Raw genomic sequence first — 12,208 nt, forward strand, 5'->3', positions numbered from 1 at the left:
CCCATATCCACACAATTGATAAGAAATCAAGGGGTAAAGTGAACTCAAATCTGACTCCAAAATCAATGCGTCCTCTCCCACTATATATACTTCATCTTTGGGCATTTTAACTCTCTGGGAAAAATTTATTTCATACCTCATGTATCTTATACTGTGAGAATAAAAAGGACTTGAGACTGATATGTGTGAGAGGAATGATCCAAAGATTGTCTCCTTCGAGCCACCCAGGCTCATAAGAGCTTATGAGACAACTCATAAGCAACTCAATCCTGGGATTGAGCCCTGCATCAGAACCTGCTTCTCCCTCTCCCACTCCCCCTGCTTGTATTCCCTCTCTTGCTGTCTCTCTCTCTCTCTCTCTCTCTGTGTCAAATTAATAAATAAAATACTTTAAAAAATTAAAAAAGAAAAAAAAAAATCCTGCATCAGGTTCCTTGCTCAGTGGGGAGCCTGCTTCTATCTCTGCCTCTGCTTGCCACTCTGCCTGCTTGTGCTCTCGCACACTCTCTCTCTGACAAATAAACAAATAAAACTTTTTTTTTAAAAAAAAAAAAAAGGAAAGAAATGAGAGACCCACCACTTACATGAAAGCAGTAGTAAAGATAAATTGACACAAATATCAAAGGCCAAAAGAAATTACTACAGAAAATTTGTATCAGGGACATCTTTAGCCCTTGGGAATTAGGTTGGCACCAAAGGAGTACAAAGGTCTAAGGCAGTTGATAGAGCAAACTAGAGTGCTCTGGGGCAGAGCTTCCCAGTATTTTTAATACCATTGGTATATATATAATATGCAGAGAACTTTGAGATAAAAAGATATACTTCCTCATGATCACAGAAATAGGATCAGCATCGCCACGATCCATAATCTGGCTACCCATGGCATACAAATTGGAGAGCTCTGTTCTAAATGGGGAGAGCACAGAGATTCAAAGACAGTTTAGCTCCACAAACAGTAAAGATCAGACAGAAAATGATGGGGAAATGAACAAGGAGAGCATATTTCAAATAACTTAAGATTTCAGATGAACTGGAATAGAAAAGTTCTAGCTTCTTTTAAAACAGTGTGAGAAAAAAAGGGAGATAATTTGTTATTTACTAGATCAGAAGAGGTGACCAGAACCCAAAGAAAATTAACAAGTATATAAATAATAATATATTATGTATAATATACTATTATTATTATTATATTATTCATATAAATAATAAGTAAGATCTCCAAAATCAGAAAAAAATGACCCCCTCAGAAAGAAGGATTTAGGCACTCTACTGAGGCTACAGATAAAAAGCAATTGGGGGTCATGTATTGAAGACAGGATAAACTAAATGAAGTACTTCTAGAAAATCCGGATAGATTTGAGAGGATGAACTAGGGATTTAAGTAAACATTCACAGAATTACTGAGAGAACCTCAAAGACTCTGTTACCACAGATGAGGATACTATTTGCACTCTGAGGAAATTCAGGCAATGGATTTTTGGTATGAGAACTCTAAGGAAAGACATAAGGGACATGAGCTGTACTAGAGAGGAACCAGGGTGGACAACTCTCATTAGTGAATCACTAGCTCTCATAAGCAACCTATCAAGACAATATCAGAGGAGGCGGCAGTTAGAGAAAAACAAGTGTAAAGGCCAGAAAACAAACCCAAAGGACAGGAAGAAAAGACATGCATCCATCAAACAGGGCTGGCTCTGCATGAGATAGAGGCTAAGAAGTAGGTTAAACTTAAAAATTCAGCCAAACCTTCCAAAAAGAATAAAAAAATACAGATGTGTGTGAACTTTAGAGGCATATCCCACCCAGGAAAAAGTGCAGCAGGAGGAAATACACTCTAGGCCTGGAACACACAAAAGCTGGATGCTGGGACTCAGCTTTCATAAGCAGCAACAGCAGATTCATGCCAGGAATCTGATGGGGAGATTTTCCAGATGAAAGTAACATGAAAAAAGCTCACATGGAGAGAAGCAAGAAACTAACCTAAGAGGCGAGTCTCCCAGGCCTAAGCAATTCCACAGCAAAAGGCAACAGGCACAAACACTGTGGCGCAAAAGTCAGTCACTCAGTGCAGCACTCAGAGCCACAAACTGAAGAAGGTATTAAGGAAAATGCGACTGAAACTTCTGGTGGACAAGATAGAAGCTGAGGACCGGAGCCGTCAGCATCACAAACTTCTAAACATGCCAAGAAGGAAACAGCTTTCAAATGGCCTCCTCTTAAGGCAAAACTTACCAAAACAGAACGTTTTCCCTTAAACACTGTAGATTTAGCACCATAATTAATCTCTTCAGAGATTTCTCCCAACTTAGTTTAAGTTCACATATAATGGTTGGCAAGCAACTGGCCCTCAATGACAGGCATCCAGGCAGAATGAAAACCAGTGATCTGCTGTGTACAACATATCCTAAAATTTCTGCTACAGACTTTGGCAACAACTTGAGTCTGGACTGCACAAAGTTCCAGGAGTATTATATAGTTGGACTGAGAGCTAAAGGATTGAAGTTCTGCTTTAGTTCTAAAGTTTCAAAGGTAAGAAACCATTCAGTGTTACCCACATGGGTCCTAATAACCCTCTGAAACCTAGAATTCAAGCACATGAAATCGAGCATCCAAAGGACTGAAGGCACTATACACAGCCACATGAGGGAACTGGCTGCAGAACCCCAGCTCTATGCAGGCACAGAAATAACATGCCTGTAGCTGAGACTGAACAAACTCAGAAACTCAGAAGTGACTTTTATTTTTTATTAGAGTGCACCCACAGTGGTAAAAAAAAAAAAAAAAAAAAAAAAAAACCCTGATTTTCAAATATAAAATTTCTTTGGGCTTTACCTTAAAAGATCAAGGGAAGGGGCCCTGAGAAGCTCATTTGGTTAAGTGTCTGATTTTTTTTTTTTTAATTTTATTTATTTGAGAGAGAGAGTGTGCAAAGAGCCTGACAAGGGGCTGGATCTCAGAAACCTGAGAACATGACCTGAGCTGAAATCCAGAGTCAGACATTTAACCGACTAAGCCACCCAGTGCCCCAAAGAATCAGACACTTGGCATTGAGCATGGAGCCTGCTTAAGATTCTCTCCCTCCCTCTGCCCCTCCCTCTGCTGTCCCTCTCTCTCAGGAAAAAAAAAAACAAAAAACAAAAAACAAAACAACAACAACAACAAAAATAACAAGGGAATATAATATGGGAACTTACTTCCCCCCTGAGAATGAAGAATGAAAGGAAAAAATCTATATCTATATTAATATTTGAGGGTATCTTTTACTGATCAACACTGTATAAGTAGATTATTTTTTACTTTAGTCTCATTGCAGACCTTTTATAATGTTTTTCCTGAACAGTAAAGCTAGCCATAATTTAAAAGTAAGAAAAAAGGGAAGGGAGAGAATTTTCAGCCTTGGATTTCCACCTGTCTTCTAAGTAGAAGGAAGACCTTCTAGGCAGGTCTTTTACCTGCATCTTGTTGGACCAAAGCGTCTATAGTGGCAAATCCTAAATGATCCACCAATGTCTCATAAAGATACACAAAGGAACCAGTGGTTGGTCTTAGGAAAGTGGCCTCATAGGAATGGGAGTAGGACCATCCTGAAAGTGTACAGATTTCTTTTGAATAACCAAAGTCTTATTGGTTCAACCCGATGGACAGAAAATAAAAAGCTAGGAAATGTTAAGGAGGAACTTCATTATCCTTGTTGTTGTGATTCCACCTGAAAGGACTTCATCAGAAGGAACAATCCTGGTATCCTGCCCTACTGCTAACCCATTCTTCTTCATGAAAAAGAGACTACTGAGTCCAAGGAAAAGAACTGGGCATATGGGATTAGCCCTTTTAGGGGTTGCTTTTTAGATCTTTCCGGCAAGATTCTAATCTTACAATAGGACTCTAAAACTATGCAGCATTTAGTCCACAAACTTCAAACAACTTGTCAATACAGGTAACATCTGGGTTCCCATATATCTCTCGGTTTTCTGTTTCTCCATAGACACTGACAGACATAAACACAGACATAAAAGGGAAAAAAATGAGTGTATTTATCAATCTCCTAAAACCCCATCACTAAATTTCATGGTAACTTACGTCTCTTCTTCAGCTTTCATTTGGAAGGCATCTTCTAACCAATCTAATAATTTGTGTGTAAACTCACTCACATCTTGCTGTGGAAAGAAAAAAAAGTCTTGTTGACATTTCAGTCTACTAATAAAAATTCTAAATACTGCAACATAAAACTTACAGCCAGTCACCTCAAACATAAATTAGTGACTCCTCACAAAAATATCATACAAAATGTTTCACATCAAACACAAGAAATATTCTTAACCTAACCAGAGAATAAAATCAGTATCTGAGAAAAATAAGCATCATATCGAAAATCACAGTGATTAGGTTTCACTATGAAAAATAAACATAAATTTATTATGTTACATACAATATACATAATATTTTATATACATACATAAATATATAAATTCTAATTTACAAATGAGTTTTTTAAAAATAATTATCACTCCCAAAGAGTTCTCTAACAAATCTCACAAAATAAAGGACCCATATTACCAAAGAGTTCTTCATTATTTAAAGATTATTACTGGTTTCTTAGAAGGAAGACATGTTTTTCAGCAATTCATTTTCTTAATTCAACTTTTACACACAACTTTTTCAGCCACATCCACTTTCACTAAGGTATGTTAAGCTGGAAGGTTTAGTTTAATTAATCACTGACTCCCTGACTATTGAGTCCACCATATCATGACCTTCAAATGAATTCTCCACTCAGAACTAGCACTTACATCACCCTTTGCCATCCCTTCTTTCAGTGCTAGTTCCCCTAACATCAAAAAACAGGAAGAGGCAATGGCAGCTGTATTCATCAACTACCGTAATTCTTTCAATAATGTGAGGTAGAGCACAGAAAACAGGTTCAACCAAAACCTAAGGAGAAAAAAATAAACCAATCCTACTAAGACTGGTTCATCAAAGACAGATGAATCAATGTAAGCAAACTGCCTTTATTTATCAAAAACCCCCAAGTATTAAACAAATCTACTATCATATATTTTTCTAGCTAGAAGTTTTCTAAAGAGCAGCTGGGTTAATCCATTGACCTTTAAAATGCAAAAATGTTGAAACTTGGGGCGCCTGGGTGGCTCAGATGGTTAATCATCTGCTTTCCACTCAGGTCATCATCCCAGGGTCCTGGGATCAAGCCCAGAATCAGGCTCCCTGCTCAGCAGGGAGACTGCTTCTTCCTATCCCTCTAATGCTCCCCATTTGTGCTCTCTCACTCTGTCAAATAAATAAAGGCTTACAATTTTTTTTTTAAATGTTGAAATTTGGATCTAAGAAGCTTAAGGAAATTGTTCCAAAGCCATATAGTTAAAGACAACTAAGCTCAGCACAAAAATCCAGTTATAAATATCCATACCAACTGCAGTGGGTTAAATAGCGGCCCGCCAAAATATATGTCCACCTGGGACCTCACAATGTAATTTTATTTAGAATATGAGTCTTTGAAGATGTAATTAAGGTTAGGATCTCAACATGAGGTCTATACAAAGATTGGAAAATAAAAGCAACAATAACAAAGTTAATGCAGTTCAGAGTTCTCAGTAATTAAGGAAACTACTTGATGCCAACAAAAATAGGCATACCAAAAGCATGTATACGACAGTGGCCTTGGGTTTATCACACATTCGTGAAGATTTATAACTAGCATTGGTGAACATTCCTAATTTTATCCAATGTTTTCACTAATCAATTTCTATCACAATATAAATTACAATGTCACTTATCTTAACACTTTTCAAGAACACTGTTACTTTTTTCTTAACTTTAAAGAAATCTTCCAAATAAACAATGTTTTAAATGGCTACAACTTATTTTTAATAGACAACATCTTCAATTCTCATGTCTCTCTGAAAAAACTGCTTAAGGAATGATCGGATTAAATAAAACACAAATGTTAATAAGTAAGTACAAAAAAGCTACCTGCTGAGAGTCATTTGATTTGAAAGCGTCCTTAAGAATTTCCACTGCTCTTGATGGATCAACATATTTCCTTTTAGTACCAACAAGAAGTGCAAATAGATACCGCAGCTCACGCATAAAAGGCAAATTCCGATGCTCCTATTGGGGGGAAAAAACCTTAAGTGAAGATTAATAAAATCTTTACTGGTTAACAGATATTCATTTTAATAGACCAAAAATTTAACTAATATCAATTAGGGAGGAGTCCAGCACCCCTACATCAAAGTTAAAGAAGAATGCTGTGACCCAGGACACTCAAAGGGCTCCAGGTGAAAACAGCAGAGGATTAGGCTTAGCTCACAATTTCAGCACAAACGCCACATTTTCATAGCTAATCACGTTATTACCCAGCCAAGAATATCCTCTCCTCATTCAAGTCTATTTATTATAATCCTTTCCATTCAGCAAGGCCCAGCTGCTGTGGACAGTAATAACAACAGCCAACATTCAATGAGTGCTAACTTGGTGCCAGGCACTGTTTTAAGGACTTTTCCTCAATAAGCCCATTTAAACAAAGAGCCCTCCTCCTCCATGAAGCTTTCCCAGACCCTGCCAAGTCAATGATTCCTTCACACTCCACATCTACTAAAACGAAATGTCTTCCACTCAGCAATGAATCACCACCTGGTACTTTTGTGGGATGACCCGAATTATCAGACAATATTAGTCTAATAAGTAATTAGAGTAGATACTAATATTAAACTAATGTATCATCCTTCTAGCTTTCCTTTGAAATCTCAACTTTTGTTTCTCAATAAGACTGTAAACTTCTCAAACACAAGAACTTCTGTATTTCTTCCACAACTTTCTGCTACACAAAGCAGGCATTCAATTCTTACGAACATCTGATCTCACCAAACCCTCTAGAAAAACCAACAACTCAATATTATCAATCATGAACAATTTATTTTAAAACAAGAGGGAAATTTTTTTAAAGAATATAATTCACATACCTTAGTGAAATAATTTATGGTAAAAAACAAGCAGTTCTTAACTAAAGTTAGCTCTTGCAATAACAATTTTAACAGATAAAGCTTATATATCTATTTAAATATTAGAAAAACATTTCCAAGAGTATATATGGTTGGTGTTCTCAACATCATAAAACTGTACGGGTGTATATGTATATGTGTATAGTTGCTGTCCAGAATAATATAATCAATGTAGAAACAGTTGTCCCCAGAATATGCATTAGAAAAAGGAGTCCTAAAAAAATAGGTGTAAAGGAATAAAACAATTGACTCCAAATACTTGTCACTTGATCCAAAAACAATATACCATTACAGCAACCACAAAGTGCATTGTCTGAATGAAAATACTAATTTATGGAAAAGATGGATATTATTTAAGTATAACAAATTCTATCATCAGGGTGCCTGGGTGGCTCAGTGGGTTAAATGACTGACTCTTGGTTTTGGCTCAAGTCATGATTCCAGGGTCCTGAGATCAAGCCCTGAGAAGGGTTCCATGTTCAGTGGGCTTGAGATTCTTTCTCTCTCCCTCTGCCCCTCATGCCCTCCCATCCCTTCACTCACCCTCTCTCTGAAATAAATAAATCTTTTTTAAAAAATGCCATCATCAATGATGAAGTTTAAAAGTTCTAAATGAAAGAAAACTCACCTATGATTTTTCTGTTGTACTTTCTACTCCCCCACAATTGCGTTATACAAATACTGGGTTTTAAAGGTGTAACCACAAAGAATTTTAATCCAAAAAATAATTCTCAGAAATATCCCAAATTTCCTGAGATCAATTTCTCTCTTATCACCACAGCTACATCAGTACAGTTTCTTGAGGCATTCCTTTCTAAGGAACAAGGATGAAATATACAGCTTTTGAAAAATAAATGAATTTCTGCTGAGAAGCATATTGGAAAAGTAATATAATATAATATATATATAATACAATGAGACACTTTGGCTCTCAGCCAACTTCTGTGGCTAGAAAATAGTTTTGAATTTCAAAAGGCAAAACTGTAACTGATGTTAAATGCAGCTCCCAAATTTGGCCAAATTATGAAAATACAACCACATGATCAGTCTTTTTTTAAAAAGACTTATCAAGGTATAATGTGCAATGTACTGTACATTATAAAGTACACAATTTTATGAGCTTCAGACATGTAGGCATTTGTAAAAGCATCAACACAGTCAAGATAATGTAACTACCCATCACCCCACAAGTTTCTTCAACCCTTATTCCCCTCCTTGATCATCCCAAAGCAACCATGGTCACTTTATATTTTCTACAAAGTTATATAAATTAAACCATATCCTACACACTCATTTTATTCTGGTTTCTTAAAATAGAAGTAGTTATTCTAAGGTTCCTCCACATGACTGCGTGCATGAACGATTCATTCTGTTTTTTTGCTCAGTGGTGTTCCCCTGTATGGATATCCTACACTTATTTATCAAGTCACCTATTCCAGATGCTCTGGATATTACTTTAAGTATCTCTGTGTGGACACATGTTTTCATTTCTCTTAAATAAAAACTTGGAGGGCCTAGGTTGTATGCAGATGCCTTTAAGATACAACCAAACTATTCTTACAGAAGCATTATACTATTTTATGTTCCCACTGACAGCATAATGGGAATTCTAGGTCCACATTGTATAATATTTGGATATGAATTATATATATATATATATTTTAAGATTTTATTTATTTGACAGAGGGAGACAAAGCCAGAGAGGGAACATAAGCAGGAGGAGTGGAAGAGGGAGAAGCAGGCTTCCCGTCAAGCAGGGGGCCTGATGTGGGACTCGATCCCAGGACCCTGGAATCAGGACCTGAGCTGAAGGCAGATGCTTAACGACTGAGCCACACAGGTGCCCTGAATTTTATTTATATGTGTGTGTGTATATACATGTGTATGTGTGTGTGTGTGTGTGTGTGTGTGTATATATGTATGTGTATGTATATATATATATATTTTAAGATTTTATTTATTTATTTGAGAGAGCGAGCATGAGAGTGGTGGTTAGAGGAAGAAGCAGACTCCCCATAGACCTGGAGCCTGATGCAGGCCTCGATCCCAGGACTCCGGGATCATGACCTGAATCAAAGGCAGTGGCTTAACCAACTGAGCCACCCAGGTGCCCCCTGAATTGTATTTTTAACCAGTTCTCCCAGTGGGTCCAATGTGGCACCTCTAGTTTTAATTTGCATATTCCTGTGACTAATAATGTCTAGCACCTTTTCCTGTAGTTATTTATAGTCTGCATTCCTTCTTTGGTGAAGTACTTGTTCAAATATTTTTTCTAATAGAGTAGTAAGTTATCTAATTATTGAGTTACACAAGTTCTATATATAGTCTAGACACAATTCCTTTATCTCACATGTTTTGCTAATATTTTCACCTAGTTGTCGTTTCACTTTTCATTTTGTATAAGTTTTTCCAAGATTACAATTTTTTAATTTTGATGAAATCCAATTATTCAGTATTTTCTTCTATGATTTGTGCCCTTGTTTAGTCTTACTTAAGAAATCTTTTCTCGGGCACCTGGGTGGCTCAGTTGGTAAAGTGACTGCCTTCAGCTCAGGTCGTGATCCTGGAGTCCTGGGATCGAGTCCCACATCAGGGTCTCTGCTCGGCACCAAGTCTGCTTCTCCCGCTGACCTCTCTCCTCTCATGCTTTCTCTCTCTCATTCTCTCTCTCCCAAATAAATAAATAAAATCTTAAAAAAAAAAGAAGAAAGAAATCTTTTCTTAACCCAAGACACTAAAATTTTCTATGTTTTCTTCAAAAAATTTTACAGTTTTAGTTTTCTTTGAGATCTATCGTCCATTATTCATTTTTCCATATATTTGAAAAATAAATGTGTTCTGTAAGGGTTGAGGATTATCTTTCTATGATACCATTAGCTTAAAGGATTTTCCTTTGCCTATGAGTTATTTTGTCAATTTTAATTGAAATTAACTCACCCTATATATATAGGTCTATTTCTGGACTCTATTCTGTTCCATTTATCTACAGAACTATCTTTTCACCAATCAGAATGCCTGAGAGTTGATTCCTTCAATATTGTCTTTCTTTTTAAAATTACTATGGCTATTCTACATTCTTTGATTTTCCACATAAATTTTATATCAGTTTGTCAATTCCTATGAAAAAGCCTGCTGGGGTTATGGTTTAGATTGCACTGAAATCTATAGATTAAATCGGGGATAACTGATATCATAACAATACTGAATCCTCTGATCCTTGAACATATCTCCTTTAATTTCTCTCAGCAATACTTTGTCATTTTCCATAAAACTTTACCCCAATAGTCTATACTTTATGCTATTGTACATAAAGTATTTTTTAATTTGAATTTCCCATTGTGTGTTGTTAGTATTTAGAAATACAATCTATTTTTGCATGTTCCCCTCCTATCATGTAAACTTGCTGAAGTCATTTTTTGGTTCTAGCATCTTTTATTTGTTTGTTTGTTTATTAGAATTTTCCACACAAACAATCAAGTCATATACACAAAAGGAAAGCTTTTTTCTCCCCTTTCCAATCTGCACATCTATTTCTTTTTCTCGCTTTCCAGCACTGATTAAGGACTCCAGGTTACCGTAATTCCAAACAGTGGTTTGGAATTATATCCTTGCTTGTTCCTGATCTTTGGAGCAAAGCATTCAATCTTTCACCATTAGGTATTATACTAGTTGTAGACTTTTCATAAACAATATTTATCAAGATAAGAAAACTTTTTTCAATTTCTAGTTTCTTTGAGATTTTAAGATACATTAGTTTTTGTCAAATTCTTGTTCTTTACCTACTTAGATGATCATCTGGTTTTTCTTCTCTACTCTGTGAACACGGTGAATGACACTGATTTTTGAACAGTAAATCAATCTTGCAGTTCTAAATAAACACCAGTTGCCAATGAAGTAGCATCCTTTATTGATATTTCAGGATTCAATTTGCTAAAAATCTGCTACAACTTTTTGCTTCTGTATTCATGAGAAATATTGGTCTTAGTTTTCTTTCCTTGAAACATCTTCTATTTTGGTTTCAGGGTAATGTTGGGCTCCCAGAAAGAACTGGGAAGTTTTATCTTTTCTTCAAGTTTTTTGAAAAACATATAGAAAATTGGTAGTATTTCTTCCTTAGATGTCTAGTATAATTCACCAGTAAACTACTTCCCTGTTGAGCTTTTTGCTGAGTAGGTTCTTAACTAAAAATTCAGTTTTTTTTTAATGTAATATAAGGATATTATGTTTATAATATTCCACTATTCTCTTTAATTTTTCTAGAGAATATGTAGTAATATCCTTCTCTTTCATTTTTTGTATTGCTAATTCATTTTTTCCCTCTTTTTTCTTACTCAGTCTACCTAGAAATTCATTAATTTTACTGATCTTTAGAAGCAGCTTTTGGTTCCATTAATTTTCTCTACTGTCTTTCTTATTTCTATTTCAATGACTTAGCTCTTTATTATTTTCTTTCTCCTACTTTCAAATATTAGTGTGCTTTTTTTCCTAATTTCTTGATGTGCAAAAATGTCATAAATTTGAAATTATTCTTATTATCTAATGTGTTTAGTTTGTGTATTTTCCACTAACCACTGCCTTAGCTGCATCCCTCTAATCTTGGTATATCATATTTTTATTGTTTAAAATATTTTAAAATTTCCCTTCTGATTTGTTCTTTGCCTACTGGGTTACTTAAAGGTGTATTACTTAATTTCCCTACTATCGGGGATTTTCTAAATATCTTCCTGTTGTCAAATTCCATCTTAATTACACTGTGGTCAGAAAACATACTCTGTATGCTTTGAATCCTTTAAGATTTACTGAAACTTATAAATCCAATCTTATTACTTTATTCATAGCTAAAAAAAAAAATTCCAAAATGCCTTCGTTATTTGTAAAATTCAAAATTCCTTCAAGTATTTGCTCACTGGTATTCAACTAAACACATTCCCTGTTCATATGCTTCTCATCTCTGAGTGGTGGAAAGTGTGGAAATACTGTTTATTTGAAACTATCTGCCCTTAAATCGAGACTTTAATTAATATAAACTTATGAGTAATAAGGCTTTAGCTATTTATATGGACATTACCTCTATTATGAACTTATGTATCTTTGTTTACTCAACATTTAAGATATTTTGTCATCAGTTTGTGACTTTTTAAGAGAGAAGACACTATGTGTGGGAGTTTGGAGAAGGATGAGGTGTTTACAGT

General features: G+C 35.4%; 1 protein-coding gene across 2 annotated transcripts in view; it reads right to left on the reverse strand.

Moving 5' to 3' along the window:
• Window positions 1–12,208, reverse strand: part of USP25 (ubiquitin specific peptidase 25) — a 129,131-nt gene that overhangs the window by 61,202 nt on the left and 55,721 nt on the right. For both annotated transcript variants that reach the window (XM_080796427.1, XM_080796426.1), the window contains exons 7-8: window positions 5,986–6,123; window positions 4,078–4,154 (exon numbers count right to left, since the gene is read on the reverse strand). In XM_080796427.1, the coding sequence (XP_080652553.1) occupies window positions 4,078–4,154; window positions 5,986–6,123 (215 nt within the window). The remainder of the gene's footprint in view (window positions 1–4,077; window positions 4,155–5,985; window positions 6,124–12,208) is intronic.

The sequence above is a fragment of the Martes martes genome, assembly GCF_963455335.1.
Source record: "Martes martes genome assembly, chromosome: 1".
NCBI lineage: Eukaryota > Metazoa > Chordata > Mammalia > Carnivora > Mustelidae > Martes > Martes martes.